The following is a 23381-nucleotide window of genomic DNA, read 5'->3' on the forward strand; positions in this document are numbered from 1 at the left end:
ATCTGGCAACACAAACACAAGAAAAAAATGTCTGGGACTTCATGTAGTCCATCAGAATCTGATTGTGAGTGGTTGGTTGTGGTTTGCTATTGCTGTGATCTTGTTTGGCATTGTTCTTCCTCAAAAATATGCCATCGAAAAAAAGAATGGATGTCATAGCAAGGATAAGGGAAAGTTACTTTCATTAAAGATATCATAGAGACTTAAAAGATAACTTTATCTGGAAACCATCTGTTGTGTTCACTTAAGTGAGCACTTAGCTGCATCCTACTGACTCTTAAAAATATGTCTTCTCTAGTACGTTCACAGTTTCTTAAATCCCTTTCTTAAATCCCAAGACCATGCTTGAAACTTTCTGTTGCTAGTATATGTGGTGGTATTGAATTCATAAATAAGTATTCCTAAAGTTGGTGAAAAAACAATACTGTATGTGAGTAGTACAGTGTGTCCGAATTCACAGGGACTCAAAAAAAAGAGCAGACTAGAAGTACTGTACCTGACAAAAAAGACTGTCAGCTAGATTCTGCACATGACTGACACTTCATTCCATGAGGCCACAGATAAGGATTTGTAAATAGCAGTGAACTGAATTTGGTGGGTCATAATGAGGCAAACTGTACTCCAATCTGTATGGGTCCCTACAAAGACAATTTGCATTGTGCCTAGTTAGTGAATTGTCTTATTTGATTGGTAGAGCATCTAAAAATAGTAGTTAAGTAATCATGGGTTTGATCAATGAACACATGCATTTGTCAAATGTGTACATTTGACTGACTGTTTATTATGTTCCAGATGCTCTTTTAAACAGGTAATGTAAACAAAATTCTCTTAAAAATGATGTTTGGACCCCAGCCTAGTTTTTGAAATGTACTTTCATTTATTAAGCATGACCAGTTCATCAAAATATATTCTTTACACTCTAAACAATTTTGGGTTGTTTCAACCAATGCAGTCTCATGGCCATTCATTTCTATTTGACTCTACTGGCTGTTTTGTATAAATTTGTACACTACACAATTTATCTCATTTGTACATTATTGTAATTTATGTTCATCCAATTCAACCCAGGGGAATTCAGAAAATATACCTCTATATACATTTCCTGAGAGTGCCAAATACACCCAGTTATTTTATTTTATTTATTTATTTATTTATTTATTTATTTATTTATTTATTTATTTATTTATTTATTTATTTATTTATTTATTTATTTATTATTATTCTTTTATTTTTATTTTTTTTGTGAATCCACCAGATGGTCCTGTGTAGGCTTTTTGAAGTCTCCAATTTCTCTCCCAAGTGCCATTCATGCATACCCATCTTGCATAAATCCATCAGAGGCTGCTGTCGACTGACTGACTGACCAATCAACTGATCTACCCTCCCCTTTCCCTAAACCAATCGATAGTGTTTTCAAAAGCACCTATTGACCAGCACCCACCCACTTTCCTAAACCCAACTGACAGTGTTTTCAAAAGCAATCCAGAAAATAAACAGCCCTTATGGCAGCCTGATTTTTACCATGTTTTCAAATTTTACAATATTCCCAGCCTGTTATTTACTTCTTTCTTTTACTTTTTGTCTTTTTTTTTTTTTTTTTTTGTCTTACCTGCTTTCTGGAACCATTTTTCACCAGACTCAAATCCCGTTGTCGTGGTTAACTCTGTTCTGAGTCTCAAGTACGCTGATGTATATGGTGAGCCACTGGACAAACTGGTAACAGTGGAAAAACTTTCCATACGGAGGTAAGCGTTCAACTGTTCTCGCGTAAAGGAACGGCATCATACCACCCCGTAGCATTCACTTTAAAGATTTAATTGTCGCTAAATATAGTCTGAGGCTTGTATTTGCAGTGGATTGAAATTGCAAGTTAATAAGCTCATTAACAGGTTTGTGATCTCATGATGATCAGCAAAAGAACAGACTGCACAAAAAACAAATATCTAGCATGACAAATATCAGCCAAGTGATGGTTGACTGTTCTGTTTTCACAAGCTTAACAGAAATGTCAGTGATTGGCTGAACTGATCATCAATTCTTGTTCTCCATTTAATGACAGATGTGGGATCATGTGAAAGTCAAGTCTATCTTAACCATTAAGTTAAACTTAACCATGCACTAATAAGTGGTACGGTACCATACGGTTCAGTACTCTTTTATGGCCATTTCCACTGTCAAAAGGAACCAAAAAGTTGACCATACCGTACCACTTTTTGGGTACCCTTTGTATGACAAAAGGGTACCAAAACAGGCAGAGCTAAAGATTGACGCTATTGGTTTACAAAGAAACGTCACCAGCACATACACAAGCAGGAGAATGATAACAAAGGAAGCACCATTTTTAAATACACAGCCGAGACATTACATCATAATAATATACATATCATAGAGAGCCATGGTCGACCCAAGCTTAAACAAACCTTGTCATCGTCATGATAAACAGCCACAAAGCCAAGCAGAAGAGCAGAATTTCTCCTGTGCATCGTAGTTATTTACAAGGCCGACTAAAGCGTAAGCAGTTTCGCTTTCTCAAGAGAGAGAGAGAGACAGAGAGAGAAAATGTGCGCGTCTATATTTAAAATAACAAACTTCTTGAGCTGATGATGATAACATGCATGTGATTATTAAAATTCTTCTGACATCCAATCCTTTAAAAAATGGACAAACGCATGATTGAAGCGTGAAAAAACAAAGGAGGAGCCCAAAAAAACAAAGGCGCAAATTATTTTTTCAGCAACCTAAAACATGAACAAACTGCCATGTGCTGGTGAACACTAAAGATGCAGATTAGAGGTTTGCACTGACTATGGGCTATATGCTTTGTGTGGTTTTTGAACCTAAATAACGACTAAATGTATGATGTGTGTAGTTTTTCGGTTATTTATAACCAATCAGAGACTGTAAGGGTCTGTATGTGTTCATACTGTATATGTTGTATTTGTTTATTTATTTTATATAATCGCAGATGTTACAGTAGGCTATTTTAATTTTTGTAATTATCATTGATCTGCAGTTATAATTAAGTCATGTTCATAGAAAAGTTAGTAATGAACATTTAGACACAAGTATTTATATGAGAAATGCTTCTCATATGATATGTTAATATGCTATTCTCAAACGAAAATGACGTAAACTAAAACTTTCTGTTGTACATGCTATCGGTACCATTTTGGCAGTGGAAACGCAACCCTGATAAAGGTGACCCATACCGACCTGTACCATAATATCCCAATCAGTGAAAACGGGACAATATATGACTGATCTACTGATGGAGGAGCTGATTGACACGGCTTTATGACACTCCAATTGATATTTTTATTGCAATAACCAAGTACTACAGAGCACTAGATTGTTTTTCTGATATGTCAATGGAATTGGACCCCCCCCCCACCCCGTCCCATTACCCAGCCCCAATGTCAACCATTATAGTAAGTAAATAATGACAGAATTTTTCTTTCTTCATTAACATGGCTGTTGCTTCTGCATGATTTTCAACCCGCTTTCATCAAACACTGTTTTCATTTTATATCAGACACACTGTTTATATGTGTGATATCAGATTGCACACTGTAATGAGCTGTAAGCAGAGATCAGCTTTGCTTATAGTGAAATGAATACTGTTTGCTCTTTAATGAGACTCCTGGATCCAGTCATTATTCTTGATCAGAAGATGGTGACTTAAACTTTCGCCTGCCCAAGATATCTGGAACATCAGCTGAAGGCCTAGAGGAGAAAAAAAAAACACACAACACTGGATGCACGTTAACACAGGATAAGCGTGTGTGCTCACTTATCTAAGTTGAATAGGCAGAGCCAAGTCCTCTTGCAACATATATGACATTATGAGTGAAGGCAGTGGTGTAAGTCGCCATGACAACCACATCTACAGCAACTTCTTTGTTGGTTTGAGACCAATAAGCTCATAATGGGAAGCTGTCAACACCTTCCTTTCTCCATTTTTTAAAGATCAGAAGAGACATTCAGGCTCCAATCTATGTGCAGAATGTAAACTCTAAAGGCAACTCACGCTGGTGGAAAACGGGGCAATCTCGCTACTCTGTAGTGCTTCTTATATGACCATAAAAATGTCACAGAGAGGGTCAATCAAAATAACGTCCTGGAAGTGATTGGCTCCAGCGATTGAATATAATGCGAGCCCAATAGGGAAGCGAAAAAAGCCTCTCTCAAAGCAAGTGGAAATCCCAATCACTCCGTTACTGTTGTGAACCACAAAGACGTGGGCTGTTTGGCAGCGCTGCTTGCGAGAAGAATCAAATTACTCTCAGGCCCTAGAGAGAAACTGCCATATTGTGAGAGGGAATTCATTGTGTTGCCAATGTAATGAGGGGAGTATACGTACGCGTTTGTGTGAGTTTAATTTGCGCCTGGTATACCTCACCACTAATGCAAAGTTATGAGTATGTGAATGACAAAATGATTTACAGAGGATAGAAGCTGTTTGGATGTATTAAGTCATTAGCATTTAGTCGTTTTAAGCTCCTGTGCTGCTGGTAATATTGAGTGTTGTTTTGTAATATATTTAGACTGTAAGCGCATGTCTCACCCGTCATCCTGTGAGCCCTCGGCGGCTGTTGAAGCTGCTGTCTCCACGAATGTCCCCATACGACTTTTCGAGCGCTCTACATTAAGCTGACTTTGAGTCCCTAGAGAGACAGAAGAAGCAACAATGTGATTTTTTATTTATTTATTTTTTTTGCCACGATTCAGCTGTGGCAACCCCAATAAAGATATTAATTTATTTGTTTTATTCACTGGTCACTTTATTAGATAGTATGTCAAACTGCTCAATAACGCAAATTTCTAATCAGGCAATCACATGGCAGCAACTAAATCCATTTAGGCATGTAAACATGGTAAAGATGGTCTGCTGCAACACAACCATCTTAGGGGTTTATAGAGAATAGTCCAAAAAAGGGAAAAAATCCAATGAGCAGCAGTGCTGTGGGCACAAATGTGTTGTTGGTACCAGAGGTCAGAGGAGAATCGCCAGACTTGTTACAACCCTGGGATGCAAAAGAGCATCTCTGAATGTACAACACATTAAACCTTGAGGCTGATAAGCTACAGCAGAAGAAAACCACACCCCGTGCCACTCCTGTCAGCTAGGAACAGGAAACTAAGGCTACTATTTGCACAGGATCACCAAAATTGGCCAATAGATGATTGAAAAAAACGTTGCCTGGTCTGATGAGTCTCTATTTCTACTGCAACATTCGGATGGTAGGGTCAGAATTTGCCATCAACAACATGAAAGCATAGATCCATCCTGCCTTGTATCAATGGTTCAGGTTGGTGATGGTGGTGGTGGTGTAATTGTGTAATATTCTTGCCACACTTTTGGCTCATTTATACCAATTGATGTGTCAAGCCTACCTGAGTATTGTTGCTGACCATGTGCATGACTTTATGATCACAGTGTCCCCACTTTCTGATGACTGCTTCCCGCAGAATTACGTGCCATGTCATAAATCGCAATTCATCTCAGACTGGTTTCTTAAACATGACAATGGGTTCACTGTACTTAAATGGCCTCCACTGTCACAAGATCTCAATCCAATAGAGCACCTTTGGCATGTGGTAGAATAGGAGATTTGTTTCATGGATGTGCAGCCGACAAATCTGCAGCAACTGCATGATGCTATCATGTCAGTAGGAACCAGAATCTCTGAGGAATATTTCCAGTGCCTTGTTGAATGTATGCCTTGAAAGATTAGGGCAGTTCTGAACACAAAAGAGGGTCCAACCCAGTAATAGCAAAGTGGTAGGTAAGAGAAATCAATGATTATAATACGATCATTTATTATTACGACAAACATAATGAATTATTATTATTATATCATTATAACATTGTTGTTTTTATTTGAATACAATAAACAATGGAACAGACAGGTTTGTATATACAGTGCTCATTTTAAGATTTTATAATGGGTGCCTTGTTGTTGTTGCTTTGTCTTGAAAAAGGGCCATACACACAGACAAAAACAAACATATGAGACTGCTGGTCAGTCGTCCCTGTTGACATGATTCAGCGCATGACTGCTGTGTGCTCTGGGGGCATAATAATGGCTGTGAGAATTTAGTGTATAATCATACTTTTACAGCCTTTAGCTGCCAAGCCACATGCACACAATTTCAAAGAACACTTTGGATTCATATAAAGCCTGATAACATAAATGTCTTTGGTGCATAAAATAAACATGAAAATAAGCTGAAGGAAATGGGGCATCATATCAAATTAGTTTCATCTTTTCCAAATTATAAAATCTACTCATCTTATAACAACTGTGCATGACGTATGGGGCAGGAACAGATGTGTGGACTGAAGGAGGAAATGGCTATTGAGGAGGCAGCAAGGACACACAGTGCATGAGTGACAATGCCGGCTGGGATTGACAAGTGCCAATGTAATTTCCACAGCAGGGCAGTGAGTAAGCTTTTTGAGTAAATGAACATGGTTATCTGGCAGCCCATCTCATGACTGCAGTCATTTCCTAACTAAAAGTACCCATGTCAGGGTTCAGGCCAAAGCCATGGTGCTCATTTGCGAATCTGAACTACCGAGACATCATTGTCACTGTCAGCTGATTACTGGTGAGGTCTCATAACTAATAGAAATGTTATTGTTCAGTAAACACTGAAAGGCAAATCCATTGTCTACAAAAGCTTTTAAAAGGTCCACTAGGCCTAGTTATGTTTTTAATCTGTTTTATATCTATGGGCACTCCTATTTCAAAGATAGAGATGAAGAATCCGTGCAAAAGGCTAAAGCTGGGGGACAGGGGGGAGCAGTGTCAGAGTGACTTAGGTCGTACTCTCACTTGGCACGGTTGCTTTAAATGCAGTGCACGCTTACGTCATCGATGATGTGACTGTTCACTTAGCAAGAGCAGCGCTCTTCCTCAGCACAGTGTATATTGTTTTAGTTATATAATTTTCTATCATTTTTTGTCATTTGGTACAGTATGCCATGACATGCAGAAAAAATATTTTGCAGAACAGATCTTTTGACGCTCATAAAAGTCCACATGCTGCAGGTATTAGGAGGTTTGCTGAAGTTGGCAGCTGATGTACAGTGAGGGGTTTACATCTTTCATAAACTATGACAGTTTGTGCTGATTGAAAAGTAAGAATGATTAATAAATCCATTTGAAACAGTTCCTTAAAAGTACAGTTGTGTCTTCAGTTTGGCAACGGAACCGCGCTCTTGCACAACTCTTCCAACCGGGCCAGGGCCAGCCAACTGAATCATGCCTGGGCCAGATTCGGAGCACTCACACTTGTCAAACGACCTGGGAAATGTACCGTGGCACAATTCGGATAGCCTAGTGCGAGTGCGCCCTAAGTAGCCACTTTGGGGTGAGTTGGTCCAAGGGCCCAAGTTTAGTCTAGGGCAGGGCTATTCAATTGGCGGCCCGCGGGCCGAATCCAGAACCCGAGGCACTTTGTTCTGCCCCTCCAAACAGTGTGACCAAGACATCAAAAATAAATTTAGTTCAGTCGACAAACAGCCGCTATAGCTATGAAGTTACGTGCGTCTGTTCAATAACAGCACAAGCTGCAGTTAAAGGCAGCACAGAGCGTGAGTCATCATAAGCGAGTGGTGTGGACAGCTGAAAACATTTGATAGAAAAGGCTATTTGTACAATGCACTGATATTGTTAATAGGGATGCAAGGATTAGCCGATTTCACTATTAACTGCGCTTTAATTCCTCACAGTTTACTAATCGTAAAGTCTTCTCTAAGCCACATTTCTGTTGCACCGAACGAAATGAAACCGCTGCAAAATGCCAAGTTGCCTGTTCCCTAGTTTTAATTTTGAAGTAGTGTTTACCAGTGCTGGCTTGCGGCTGGAAGAGCATCTGCTACGTAAACATATGATAAGTTGGCGGTTCATGTGGCGACTCCTGATAAATAAAGAGACTAAGCCGAAAAAAAAAAAAATCAATGAATGTTTAGAGAACTAAGATCAACTAAAGAGGAACTGATGGACTCCCACAAATGTTTGCTTTAGTGAGCTGTTCTGAACTGCCAAATAGAACTAAAAAAAACTTAGATTCTGGCAGATTTTATTTCATTCTTTGATTTCTTTTAAAGTGTATATGGGCCTTACTCTATGTAGTGCATAAGTGAACAGCTGGAGATCCCCAGTGGCATAGTCTTAAGCAGGTCCTCATCAAGCACTCTTCAAAAACACCTTGAGTGTCTTTTCATTCCAGGGGACCTGATGACTTAGTTCTAAACAATCTTCATCAAAATTCTCAAGAGGACATCCCACCAATAAAGTAAGAGTAGCTGGTCCTCTAGAGGAAAGCCTTTGCTCTATCCATTTTAAGCAGTTGGTTATTTCATCAAGGACAGGACAAGTTAAAGAGGCTACTGTAAGGCAGACATAAGGATACAATGACAGTTTTATATCATAGAAACTAGGTACAAATCTAAAAAGAAATCTTTTTTTTTTTTTTAAGCCATTCAAATTTCAGAATTTACGGAGAACTCTAAGTGACTTCCAATCCAATGATAGACAAACAAATATGCATAATGTCAGTTTTGTATAAGTGTGGAGGAAGTTTCCATAGGCTAAATTCAGATATAATGAGCTTTGTTTCTCTGCAGGTGGTAGACCAATCACAACAGACAGTGCCATCTGACCAATGAGAGCAGAGTAGACTCTTGGAAAGAACATTGTGTCAAACACTGAGAGAAAAGGGCTTATTTTAAAATAAAAGAATAGTGTTTTCGAACTTGGATGGATATAGGTGAAGTTTACTAATTACAACTAATTTTATGAGGATCACATGCCTATGATTGACCACGGCTGGCCTCGCATTAGCTATCATATGATTTACCAATCAGATGAATCCAAGTGCACATAAATAACCAGATCTTATCTTACCTTATCACAATTTACTTCACCTCGAAGAATCCCTCATCCACCCTTACTCTTCCCCCTCTTTCCTAGATGAATCCAGGACAGGGGTGGCACGGTGGCTCAGTGGTTAGCACTGTTGCCCCACAGCGAGAAGGTCACTGATTTGAGTCCTGGCTTGGCCAGTTGGCATTTCAGTGTGAAGTTAACATATTTTCCTTGTGATTGCGTGGGTTTCCCTGGGGTACTACAGTTTTCTCCCACAGTCCAAAGACATGTAGTATAAGTGAATTTAATTAATTAAATTGCTACAATATATAAGTGTTTTAGTGCTGGGCATTCACTGCATAGCTATATACTAGTATAGTTGGCAGTTCATTCCGCTGTGACAACCCCTAATAATCAAGAAACAGGCAGAGTAAACAAAGCTCTCAAGACCTACCTGAGCTCAGACTCCCCTCTCTCCCAATGAAATGGGAGGGAGCCCCGGGCTTAAGGATCTTCTGAGCTCAGGGCTCTTTACTGGGACAGCATGCCAAACTTGCAATATTATCAATAATCAAGTCTGAACTCTTGAAACTTATTTTAAGGCCCAATGCCAATTTCAGTTTTGTTCCCCTTCCTCTTGACCCTTGAAACAGAGTTTTAATGGGATCAAAATGTGCCCCTAAGAAATGAGATACCACTACAATACGTACCTGCCTGCCAGCACACATCATCATACATCATTGTGATCTCTGACTTCATATGAGATTGACGATGGTGAGTTACTCTATATAGTTATTCCAGTTGCATTATTTGGTATTTATCTTTATGAAATCACTAAAGGCAACAATATCAAGTTATTATAATGATATAATGTAGAAATAAGTTTGTAACTGTACTGCACATTTACACTGTGGCCATATTTATCTATGTAAACACAAGAAAACAACATTAACGTTAAACCAGACAGTGTAAAAAGGTCATTCCCTGCCACTAGACTTTTCTAACAGTGTATTCGAGTCTGTTGTGGGACTATTATACAGGAGTTGTTATTATGGATTATAGCAAAATTCTATATTTTTAAAATTATTTTGAAGCATGATGGTAAAACACGAACAACGTAATGAATGTATTAAAAAATATGCTATATTGTTGTCAAAATTCGTAATAATGACAAAAAATACTAGTTTGTTCATGTACTGACTTTAAGGATCATGACAAATATACTAAAATAAGAAACTGGTTATTAATAGTGAGTTAGGAATCATCTGATTGCTGAATCAATCGTAGGCAAATGCGAAACCAGCCATGGACAATCATGCAGTTGATCCCTTCAAAATTAGTTTATAAATAATCACTTTGTTTCCCAGAGATGGGTTGCGGTTGAAAGAGCATCCACTGCGTAAAACTTGCTGGATAAGTTGGCGGTTCATTCCGCTGTGGTGACCCCGGATGAATAAAGTGACTAAGCCGACAAGAAAATGAATGAATGAATGAATGAATGAATGAATGAATGAATGAATGAATGAATAATCACTTTGAGTGTGGTCCTGGAAAATCTCTGTTTCAAGGGGCACATAACTCTTCTCCTTAGCCCTATGCCTTCAAGCTAAAGAGAATTGGGACACCCCTATCCCTTCACGTAAATGCTCAAAACAAAGGGTAGGGCTAAGGGGAAGGGCTAGAGAGACCTTCAAAAACAAAATTAAGAGGCACAATTTGTGCACTTTATGTTCAACAAGGGTTGGAGCAATTATGAAACAATACAATTAGAATGTCTTCATTGAAACTGCAGCTTAATATTACCGATTAAACCCATAATGCCATTTCACATGAAATAACCTAATAGAAAGGTTTTATATTGGCTTGAAACACAACCCAGGACTTATATCCGGCAGGCCACAGAGAGTGTAAATGAGAAGCCGCGGACAGCTCTACACTGACCCTGAGAAATATATTCACTTTAAAATGGTGTCATAGGAAATCAGCCTTCAATTGTCAGACTGGTGTACGTGTGTGTGTGTGCGTCTCCATATGGATTAGGCACTTACCCTCTCGTGTGAGAATAGCCGCTGGCTGTTCAGGGGCTGGATTTGAGTTTGTAGCCATTGGGTGCACTCTGAAGTTGCCTGAGAAAATTAGAGGTTGTCATATTAGCCCGAGTGGTCCAACATGGTCTCTTATCATCACAAAGCAAACTAATCTAATGTTAAACAACATAATCAAGATCACCGCTCTAGTTAAATGAAATAAAGTATTTAAATTTAATTGATTGGCACAGTAGATTGTGTTCTTTTTAATGTTCTACTTCCTCAAAATTGAATCCACAAAATTCTCAAAATAATCAATAAAACCATATATAATACGTAACTGGTATACTTAAATTGCCTGGGTCTGTTGGCGTTCCTGTGTGGAGTTTGCATGTTCTTCCCGTGTTCGCATGGTTTCCCCTACATGTCCAAAGACATGTGGTATAGGTGAATTGGGAAGGGTAAATTGTCCTTACTGTATGTGTGAATGAGTGTGTATGGATGTTTCCCAGTGATGGGTTGCAGCTGGAAAGGACATCTGCTGCGTAAAACATATGCTGGATAAGTTGGCAGTCCATTTGGCTGTGGTAACCCCAAATTAATAAAGGGACTAAGTGGAAAAGAAAATTGTTTTATTCTATTACCTGTTGAATTTCCCAGTACATTATCTTAATAAAAGTTAATAATATAAAATTTAAGAATCTTAAAATGTCTTAAAACATCTTAAATTCTGCATTGTGCAAAACCATGAAGTGTTACAGATGCTATAATATAATAATGTTTAATCTCACCTATATTGGGCAGTATATGATGGAAGTTGAACCATGCTCGTATGAACGGGTAGACTGAAATGAGGAGACCTGCAGAGCACAAACAGAGAAAAACAGAGGTTGTTGTCATCCTTTATGTGTACTAATATGATGTGCATATTACCCACTAGGTTTAACCAAACAGACAGCATTGAATTGCACTGTTAATTGCATCAACGGTGCAACTAGCCAACCGTCAGACAGAATTTTGCATGTGCTTTGTGTTTGGTGTGAACCCAGCAAGCCACCTGTGGCTCAAATATACAGCTAATTATGCAAAAGCCCTAAAGCATATATTGTCAATTTATTTTGCTTTATGACTCACCAGCAGCCATCTAATTAGCTAGAGTTTAGCCAAGGCAATATATCATGGACATACAGGCTGACTTAATAGTTATGGCTCATATGATGATTTAAAACCAACACAGGTTCATTGTAAAAATATAGCCCCGTATACATTTCTAACCCAGGCTCATTGTGAAAACGTACCCACGTATACATTTCTGGAGAGAGCGGAATATGTAGCCAGAGCTACGTATGGCTACATTTCATCTTTAAAATGAATGCTACGGGGCAGTATGACGCCCCAAATGGCCTCTGTTTCTTTGCACACGAATAGCTAACCGATTACCTTGTGTTCCGATGTTACCAGTTTTCTCAGTAGCTCGCCATGTACATTAGAGCAGCAAAAAAAAAAAAATTTTAAAGCAAATGATATATGGGCAAAACATGAAAGAAAGTTGTGTTGAAATAAAAGTTGAATGCCTTGAATTTTAATAAGGCTCAAAGCAATCTTTTCAGATTCAATTTTAAGTAAGATGGCGATGGAACAAAATGGAATGTGTAAAATATGTCAAAAAGAAAACGAAGTTTTTTTTCATATGTTTTCATATTGTCAAGAATTGGAATTGTTTTTAAAAGATTGTAAATTTTTACTAAAAAATTAATTGGGATGAAAACAAAACGGAATGGAGCCAGTGTTGACAGATTATGCCTAGTTCAGACTGCGTGATTTTAGCCCCGATTTTGGCTCGCTGACAGGTTTTGAGAAATCGCCGACAAATGCCTGAAATCACAGGCAAATCGCTGCTCATGCACGTGAGTGACAATCACACAGTATGAACTTTCAAAGACGCAATCTTAGAGAATCGCCGATGAGTCACCGATGCCTGTGAGATTTTTGGCATGCTAAATATCTGGCGATTTAAATCATGCGTGTGAATTGAGTTTTGACTGAAATAACATCAGCGATCGCCTACAGCCAATGAGAGAGAAGCTTTCACTTGTGTGTGCGTGTGTGTATACCTGCTGCAGGCCAGGGGGAGGCTGAGGGAGAAGTTAAAAGCGCTCTTTTTCGGTTTATTTGGACCCACGAAATGGAGGAAAAACCTGGTGGAGGTTTGACAGGACTCAGGAGCAACTGTGTCTGTTTGACGTTTCATACAGAAAGAAATTAGTTCACTATCAACATTGAGGAGAAATGGCTAATTCCCTTTAAACCCAGGTGAGCAAACATGTACATGTTCTACCCCATTAAAGGCTTCTTTACCGTTATATAGTTAATAACAAAAGATATACTACATGTTTTTGGCTGTGAGACGTAGTTTGGACGAAGTTGTCGGCGATTCTTCCTATAGTAAAGTCATGCAATGTGAATGTCCCTGTCGCCGATCCATCTTGCAGTGTAAACAAAGCAGCGACTAGACGCTAGCCCAGATAGTCATGCAGTGTGAAAACATCTGTGACACGACTACTTTGAAAATCATGCAGTCTGAACTCGGCATTAGCTGACTGATTCCTGCCTAAAAACCATCCAAAACCCATCGAAATGCAAAAACAATCGTCCAGAAATCTGTAGGCTATCATGAGCGGTTATAAAGTGGTATCATTCCTCTTTTGGGTGTTGATTTGGTTCTGTAGAGGTGAATATAAGCAGGTGATAAGTTAAGACCGGGGGATTGGGGGTGTCTGGGGCTGGGGAGCGCGTCATTTCAAAACTGCCCAAATTTCTCTATCCGCCTATGTCATTATTTACCCGCACAATCAAAATACAAAACCGCCCTTTTTGGCAACACTGAATGGAGCAAAGTGGTGATGTTGGGATGGAATAAGAAAAATAAAAATAAGAAAATTGTAAACCTGTGTATTAGAGCTGTGAACCTACACTGGTCTTACGGTTCGGTTCGGTTACGGTTCCCATGCTATTGATTCGATTCAATTTGATATGTCGGAGCATTACGGTGCCTTGACGATGCCTTCCATACACAGTTTTATATTTTCTTTACAGCACAGCAATTCTTGTATTAAATGTATAAATATGTTTATATTTATATACTAGTTGTAATACAATTTTGTCCTTTAATACAAACAGTCAGGTGTATAAACTGTATATAGCAAATAAACAAATTTAAATATCTCACTCGCTGAGCCTTGTTTATCAAGTTTTTACACCCCTTTGATTGGTCATGCGCTCAACAGAAAGAGCTGCGATTGGCTCCTCCACACAGATGAGTGACACTGATAAATGGTGATCACAGCTGATCCCTGATAGGCACGTTGGAGAAAAACATGCGCTTGTGTCTGTCTCCAGAACTATTGTTGCAACAGCCAAGAGGAGAGGAAAAGCCACCCCAGCAGGTCAAATGGGCTACAGCAAGAAAGAGAAATGGAGTTTACTTTTATTCTCTCAATCACAGAGAAATAGGGGCTTCTGCTGTTCAGTGTCAGTGAAAGACTGTCCAACAAACACACACGAAGTTAAATTGTGCACAGCTTCTGGGTTTTAAGTAGTTGGAGCGTTGTAAATACCCATGCTTGCCTCCCTTGCCATAGTAAGCTATATGAGCATATGAGATAAATGATTATTACTGAAACGAGACCAAATTGTCCGCGTCTGCATCGCGGTGCACTGAAGAAACAAATAAATTTGACACCCTTACTGTTTCTAATGCTGATGAAATATGCAATGTGGAAAAGGAGAATATTGGCAAAAAAGCGAAAATTGTGATGGATGTATGGGAAATTTTTAAAATGAAATCAAAGGGATATGTGGAAAAACTATGCATATTTTAAAAACGAGAACATGCAGGGAGAGATGCACAAAATACTAATGGACAAAACATGAAGTTTTTAAAGAAATGAACTGGAAATCGCCATGGTTTAAATGTTTTAAAATGTTTTCTTTAAAATGGTGTGGTTTTAATGTATAAAATTGTAAGTGAAATTTCTTTAATTAAAGAAAGAATGTATGTTAGTGGACTAAAGACGCAGAGAGGAGTTGACGGCAACAATTTAGTTAGTCTGGTGAAAAACTGTTCCAGAAAGCAGTTAAAAAGAAAAGCAAAAAATAAAATAGACAAGTCATTAACAGGGTGAGAACATAGTAAGATCTGAAAACGTGGTAAAAATGTGGCAGCCGCAAGGGCTTTTCTTTTTTTCTGGATTGCTTTTGAAAACACTGTTGGTTGGGTTTAGGCAAGGGGGTGGGTCAGATGATTGGTCAGTCAGTCAACAGCGGCCTCTGGTGGATTTACACAAAAACAGCAGGCCAGATGGCACTCGCAAAAGCTTTTTGAGGTCTGAAAAAGTATACACAGCAGCCTCTGATGGATTCACGAGAAGACAGTGACTTGGCCAGTGATGAGCATCTCTGCTTTTTTATCTTTCAGGTTTGTATGATTTTTAAAAAACTGGAATCTGCTTGAAAGTGGTCCTGCAGGACTATATTTGCCAAACGTTGGTATTAATAATGACAAAACTTAAGGGTCAAAAGGTTAAGAGCCACTGCCTGATATATAAAGAAGTTTATTTATTAAAAGATGGCAAGGTTATACTTAAACCCAGGTCACTTGTTCTCGCATACTTTCCCAAAGTGTATTGTACATTCCTGTTGCAAGTGAAGGTGTGCATTTGAGCTCTTTGTCTTCTCTCTGTCCTCTTGTGTTTCCAGAGGTCTAAGGCTGATGGCGAGACTGTCATAGACTGCAGACACTGTGCTGGATTTTGATTATGAACCTACTATTCAAGCTGTGAATCAATTCCTGTTTGAAAAGGACGAGGCCCCTCTGCTGGCTTTGTGTTTTGGCCAATTTCTTTCATGAGAGGCCACTGGCTGGCACGATTGCTGCATGCGGAGGGCTCCTTTGCCACGTGCTTTGCTTGTGTATGCTTCATTCGTACAGTTTTCTCTTTCAGGCTCTTCTTTGTGAATTCTGTCCTCTAATCTCCTTCAGTCTTTCCCTGTTAACTCACCCCAAACTTATTAATCCATCAGAGCGCTTGATGCTTTAGTGTGTGCTGCCGCAATTGATCGGTCCCATTTGGCAGTAAAGATGTCCATGCACTAATAACTTATTTGTGCATCCATGCCAACAATATCTTGATGAGACAGCTTCAACCAAAGATTTTAACAATTTTATTTTATTATTTTGAAAACATGAACGAACAAACAAATTTATGAAGTTAAGGCTGGCACTGTACTGTCATTGTAATGTTGCATTAATGTTATGTTGCTATGTAAGTTATTGAAAAAGAATTTAATAGTAGATAACTAAATTACTAATGTTAAATTCTGATGACAAATACATTTTAAGTTTCTAAAAATCTAAATTGATTTCTATTTTTGTACACCATGGAAGGATAATGCGGTGCAGCCCAGTTAACCCAAGGGCCAAAAGAATGAGACATGTTCAGTCCAGCGCCCACTGCTGGAAGTGGCAGCTAGGGAAGGCCAAAAACTCCCGGGGCGGTTCGACTGTCAGCCTCTTCTCTTTCACGCTTCTCTTCCATAATGCCGTAAAAAAAACAAAAAAAAAAAAAAAAAAACAAGGCTCAGGTGAACATAATAGAAAACAAAGTAAACATTCATTTATTTATTTTCTTTAGGGCTTAGTGCTTTTATTAATCTGGGGTTGCCAAAGCGTAATGAACCGCCAACTTCTACAAAGCATGTTTTATGCAGCGGAGGCCCTTCCAGCTACGAACCATCACTGGGAAACACCCATACACTCTCATTTACACACACATTACAGTCAATTTTAGCTTACCTAATTCACCTTTACCGTATGGAAGCTGGAGCACCCAGAGAAAACCCACACAAACTCTGGGAGAACATGCAAACTTCTCAGAGAAACGCCAACTTACCCAGCCGAGGCTCGAAACAGTGACCATGTTCAGCATCATCGCGTCACCCAAAGTAAACAGGAAATGATTAATAAATGGTAGCACAGTTTACCGGTATTGCGGTATTATCGCGATACTATGACTCCAAAAGGTCACACTTTATTTTGATGTTCCATTTCTTGATTTAAGTTACATTGCATCTACATGCCAATTAATTCCCATTAGATTATAAATAGACTGTTAGGTTGGGGTTAGGGTTAGTGTAAGTTGACATGTACTTGCAAAGTTTCTTATAGTTGAAAGAGCAGTATCAGCAGATATTAAGCAACAGTCTACTAATACTAAAATGGACCATCAAAATAAAGTGTTACCCTCCAAAATGCTGGCAGTGCCACTGTGGTTTGTAAACGGTAGTATTGTCATTAATAGTTTATCTACAATAGATAATGTTGCCAGTGGAAAAGTCACACATTATGCTCACACATTTGTGCAACAATAGACTATTTTATTTGAATAGTCTGTGGAGTCTTATAATCTTAAAATGTGTGCAAAATCACCTATTTTGTCATCGCTTTAGACATTATGCTCTAAAAAGACATTTGTAGCAACGATTTCTTCTGATGGCAGAAGAAAGTAGTTCCTTATACAAAGGGTTTTTAGACTCTCTGTGTTTGATTTTCTTTTTTATATACACGATTATGCCGTCAAACTGCTGTATAAGCAATATCACACTCGTAGCAGTGCAATATGGCTGTATATCATTACTGATGGGACATTAGGTTAAACTTTAAGAATCAATTAATTTTCATTTATTGGAGTAAAGCTTAAATTAAATGTAAATATTTGATTTGTAAAAATGCTAATGTTATGCTAAAATATGCTAAGCTAATAAACAATACACACTAAAAGCTTAAAATATCAAACATTCAAAACATTATAAATGTTATAAGATTGTCTAAATAATTATAAACAAATAGGAAATAATGATTTTTTAAAGTCTGCTTTATTGAGTCTTGCACCTAATAAACATGGCATCCGCTCTAAATTAAACTTATAGATGCCAATCAGATTGATCACTTGACATGACAGTAACTTTAATGCACAGCATACCATCTCCGAGGGTATGTAGAGGTAATTCTAACTACTAGAAGTACACAATATGAAATGCAGCTGGCTTGTTGCTCAGCTCTATTGTGACAGGGTCTTGTGTAGATTACATACCCACCATGGTAAGCAGGTGGCTTGGATTACAGAGCTGGATCAAATGATGGATGAGCTTCTTTTTTTTAACCGAACCTCAACAGTGAATAACTCCAGGTGATACTTCGGTAGCAAACCTCTATAGCATATCGAAAAATGCAAAAATTACCAATATTCTTGTTAATATGGGTTAATATATTGTTGTTGTGGAAAGGCAAGGGATAATAGTGGAGAAGATAGAAGTGTGCTGATATGGAGCAGAGATTAGATGTAGTGTTAAAAATGCATGATATGCAAAAGAGTCATGCACTGGGGAATAGTCACTGAAGCAGCAGAGCACTACCTACCAAACCCTGCAGATTCATCCAGCAAATTCAAAAAATAATTCACCCAAAATAAAAATGATGTAATCCACACACTCTAGTGTAATTGCCAACATAAAACGTGTTAATGTCAGACTACTATTAATCTAAATGTTAGTGCTGATATGTTCCTTCAGATTTCTATGGTGTTTTTGCCCAAACATACAAGAGAATTTATAATTTAACAGAGACCGTCTGGTACAAGTTATTTGGGTCAAACTCATTCTCCAACCTCAAGAGGTGCACAAGTAATTTATGCTAAAGTCTGTGGTCTTTAGCGTCATTGATAGATGCTTCCCATAAAATTCGTTCATTCATTTTCCTACGGCTTAGTCTCTATTTCAGAAGTCTTCAGAGCACCAACTATTCCATCATATGTTTTACGCAGAGGATTCCCAGCTGCAACCCAGTATTGAAAAACACCATACACACTCATTCACACGCACTCATACACTACAGACAAGCTTACCCAATTCACCAGTAGTGCATATCTTTGGACTGTGGGGGAAACCACTGAGAAACCTTGACACTCTTTCCCATAAAAGGCTAGATTCTTAAGTTGTAGGGCATGCAGAACCAGAGAGATTGCATTTGGTGCTGTGACAACACATTTGAGGGATGGGGTGGGGGAAGTGTAATATGGAGCTCATAAAGTACGAGTTTAACACTCACCTGGATTATATGTTTATATACTTACAAGGTATATGAGTGAAAACTGCAAAGGAATGTGGTCTTTGTGATGCCAGTTCCAATCATGCTTGCAACTAAAAGAAAACAAAACTTCCCTTCAGCGATTGCAAAAGACATACAAGTCACTGGCGCTAAAGCCTGCAGTCTTTAGAGTCACTGTTATATTGATTGCTCATGCTGGAAGCATAAGTTTAATTCTGTTCTTTGTGGGGCAATTAGAACCAGATGGGTTGCACTTGGTGCCGTGACCCGGATATAGTTTTTGATTAGAGGTGGTTGTAATGGAAGCCAGCGAGTAAGAGCTATGTATTAACATCACTTTCCTGGCCTTAAAAGATGCACTAGTAACTAATGCCAGAGGATGAGATCTTTAAATTTCATTCATCTTGTTGTCTATATCTAACGTCATTCCCCGACTTTGGTCATTGGAATCTATTACTTGTTCTCAGGTAACGTGTTTTGGCTAGACGCAAAGATAGGTTAATAACTAATGTAACCACGTAGCCTACATTCTGTATATTGACTGATCGCTTGCCTTTATTTCCTATAATGTATGAACTGATTGTATGTTATACTTTTATAATGGCCATTATCGGTTATTAAAACTGATATTCAGCAAAAGAGAAGGCATGTTTCGTATTTTCACTGAAATTGAAAGGAGGCAGTGAATTTATAGACTCCGTTTTGTTATAAATATCCACACAGTGAAGATGACGCTCATAAATGCAGCACAACACCTCAACATTTCTGCTGTCTGTTAAGCTGCTAATATAAAAATGAAAATAGGCAGTTTAAATCATGTTTTGATTTTATTGTTGTGAAAGTGAAACAACGTATCCAGGGTGATGTGAATGAAGTTATAAAGTACACTGTTCCCTTTGACGATTTACCTGTGTCCTTGGTAGTCTGTTTTCCATATCAAACTGAGGAGGGGGAGACTGCAGCCTTGATTAAACTTGCGAAGTCTGAATTTACAAGGAGAGGATGCAGGACTGAACTGTGTGTAACATTAATCGGCGACTTAATATTGAGGAAAAGCTCCAATCAGATATGCGAATGTCAGCAGCCCCGGCTCCGTTTTCAGATGTCTCTATTTTTCCCCATCCACACTGAGACGGAGCAGCAGTATTTTAGAATAAAAACGGCCTCTCCAGCATTTCCAAAACGCTCCATTTTCGGCACTCGAAAACTCCGGCGTTGTGTGGGTGGATGGCGTAACCGTAGAAAAACATATGCGTTTTAAAACGAAAACGCATTCATTAAACGGGGCCTAACATTGTTCGAAAAGAAATGAGCCTAAGCAAACTCCACACAGAAATGCCAGCTGGCCCAGCCAAGGCTCAAACCAGCTCAAATCTTCTTGCTTTGAGGCGACAGCGCTACCTACTGCACCACCTTGAGCATTAACCATGTTAAAAAAACAGATGCTTGTTTGTAGTAAAAACCCTTATTATTTCCATGTTTTACATTGGGTCTCCTTGATTACTTGGGCAGCCATGTTTCTACTGTAGCTGGTGTATTCAAAAACATTTCCCATACCAGTTCATTTGTAAGGTTTTCTCAAAGAATCTTAAAATAACGTGTTATCTGGAACTGGCACCAACCCCAACCCCTTTAACCAAGAAAAAATCAAGACACCCATTCTCTTTCACATAAACCAACAGGGTAAAAATAGGATTCGTCTTTAGTGAGGTGATTTAGGGATGAGTTAGGGCGGTAGCTAGTAAAACCTGTGTGGATAAACTTCACTCCACTGGACTAAAGATGTGCATTAGACACTAACATAGAGGCTGTGGTCTTCCATGTTAGTGCACCTCCCTCTCATAGTAGAGATGCCAGTTTAATCTTGCTCAAAGTGGGCAATAAAAATAATACAATATCAACAGAATGTATAGCAGCGTCTCCATAAAAAAGGTCAGATCTGTGTAATTGTGAGCAAAAGAGTAGCATGGAATTTCTGCCCAAAATCTTCCTTTGTGTTCCAAAGGAAGTCATACAGGCTTGGGGCTACATGATTAATCTATAATATCAGGCTGTACAAATAAACCAATCACTGGAAAACCAGTGTCAGATAAACACAAATCTAAATATTGGGAAGATTGCAACTTACCGAGCCCACCGGCCCCAAGGAAGATGCCCCCCACAGCATCAGCATCACAGTCCTTTGACACTCCAATGATGATGCAACCTGCTACTATACTGAGCAGGGCTGAGCCCACCCGTAGCCCATGGTACTCCCCAATACTGACCGCGTTCATTCAGCAGGTGGAGCCCCCCCACCCAGCCTGCCTGTCTGTCCCACAGACACCCTTTTAAAACCTGCTTACACAACAAACACTCACGAAGGTAGATCACTGTATGAGAGTTTCACTGTTACTGAGATGGGTTAACAGAGACTCTATTTCTCCTCAAGGCTTTTCATACATCTTTAAACACTGGGCTCTGGTTACATTGCCGAATTCATGCTTGTTCCATTCAAACTAATTTGGGTCTGATTGAAGGCGACGAATCATTGGAGTAAGAAGGCCAGGTCTAAAAGACTCATGATACTTGAGTGTTTACGCTGAATGGCTAACAGGGTCATGCATTTGTAAGCAAATAAACACATATAGTCAACCGAACAATGTAGTCTGCTTGATCCTTAAAAATCCATTGTTGTGTAGTGCACAATAGGAAGTGTGGTGCATTAGCAATAACACGACCCAGAACATCTCATCTCAGCTGCTCATTATAAGGTAATAAGCATGCACAAAGCAAATTGTGGGCAAATACTTTTTATTCATCCATTCAGTTCATGCGAAACACATGTTTTTTTCTCACTTTTAACTAATCCAATGTGTCAAATGTTGTGCGCTTTTTTTTAAATATTCATCTACATAAAGGACTAAATTACCTGATGTTCCCGATCTCCCGCAGAGGATGTTTTCAAGTGCTGCCTACGCAAGAGTCAGAGTGTTACCACTGGGGACAAAGGATATAATAAAAATAAAAACACATTGCATAACATGGGCTGAGGTCACTGACAGACTCTGGGCAAATGTATGTTTTATGAATGAAGCTCCTGCAAGGTTTTTCCTTTAGCTTACATGAACTATGAAGAATAGGTAGGGTACAACAATGTCCAGAAATGTATTGCAACTTCACATTGATAAAAAGCTAAATAAAGCTAGTTTAAGACTACGCACTATCAGGCTGTTTTTTTTTGGGGGGGGGGCCAGTTTGACATAAAGTATTGTGGGGATTGATTTGTTGTCAAATAGGATGCAAATATCAATCATTTTGTTTTGTATAAAGGATGATAACTGCTGCAGCACCTATGTTTATCCAAAACATCCGAGCATATTTTCTTTACTTTATTCAGTTATCTACACCACATTTGTGTTTTTTTCTTTCCTTTTGGTAGCGAATGCTTCTTTCTCCGTTTGCCAGATCCACCTTCTTGGTGGCATCACGTATTCTATTACAAATAGAAGGAACTGACAGGTTGGGAAGTGATGTAGACTGATCTGTTTATTGTCCATGACAGAACAATAAATTAAAGGGGACCTATTTTCCCCCTTTTTCAAGATTTAATATAAAAATCTCATCAGATTATGCATTATACCTTATTAAAACTGGAAAATTTAAGCTGTTAGATCATTGCAGCATAGGCGACGCAGTGATGCAGTAGGTAGTGCTGTCGCCTCAAAGCAAGAAGGTCGCTGTTTCCATGTTCGATCCTCGTCTCAGTTGGTGTTTCTTTGTGGAATTTGCATGTTCTCCCTGCGTTTGCATGGGTTTCCTCCGGGTGCTCCGGTTTACCCCACAGTCCAAAGACATGCGGTACAGGTGAATTGGGTAGGCTAAATTGTTCATAGTGAATGAGTGTGTGTATGTGGATGTTTTCCAGAGATGGGTTGCGGCTGGAAGGGCATCCGCTGCGTAAAAATGTGCTGGATAAGTTGGCGGTCCATTCCGCTGTGGCGACCCCGGATTAATAAAGGTACTAAGCCGACAAGGAAATAAATGAATGATCATTGCAGCTTATCTCCCCGCCCACCATTCCCAAGTGTGTGTCAGAGCCACAGAGATCTGTCTGTATTTCTCTGATGCATATCTCCGCATATTAGCCGGCAGCTAGCTCTCTGCAACTCTCACATGGTCGCCCACTGAAGCTAAGCAGGGCTGCGCCCGGTCAGTACCTGGATGGGAGACCACATGGGAAAGCTAGGTTGCTGCCAAAAGTGGTGTTAGTGAGGCCAGCAGGGGACGCCCAACCTGCGGTCTGTGTGGGTCCTAATGCCCCAGTATAGTGAC

The 23381-nt window shown here is 39.1% G+C and overlaps 1 protein-coding gene across 4 annotated transcripts; it reads right to left on the reverse strand.

Annotated features, from left to right (window-relative positions):
• Positions 1-1242: 1242 nt before the first annotated feature.
• Positions 1243-21522, reverse strand: kncn (kinocilin). 4 transcript variants are annotated; one of them, XM_073910739.1, is made up of 6 exons: positions 21196-21462; positions 19093-19159; positions 11695-11763; positions 10925-11002; positions 4565-4664; positions 1243-3723 (listed from the first exon to the last, which is right to left on the reverse strand). In XM_073910739.1, the coding sequence occupies exons 4-6, from the start codon at positions 10980-10982 to the stop codon at positions 3654-3656; spliced, it is 228 nt and encodes a 75-aa protein (XP_073766840.1). In that variant the 5' UTR covers positions 10983-11002; positions 11695-11763; positions 19093-19159; positions 21196-21462; the 3' UTR covers positions 1243-3653. The 4 variants fall into 4 exon arrangements, with proteins under 4 accessions (XP_073766840.1, XP_021334161.1, XP_073766849.1 ...); XM_021478486.3 differs by lacking the exon at positions 19093-19159 and having other exon boundaries at positions 21196-21522; XM_073910748.1 differs by lacking the exon at positions 11695-11763 and having other exon boundaries at positions 1603-3723; positions 21196-21463.
• Between the last annotated feature and the right edge of the window lie 1859 nt (positions 21523-23381).

Source organism: Danio rerio, chromosome 2 (genome assembly GCF_049306965.1).
Source record: "Danio rerio strain Tuebingen ecotype United States chromosome 2, GRCz12tu, whole genome shotgun sequence".
NCBI classification, from domain to species: Eukaryota; Metazoa; Chordata; class Actinopteri; order Cypriniformes; family Danionidae; genus Danio; species Danio rerio.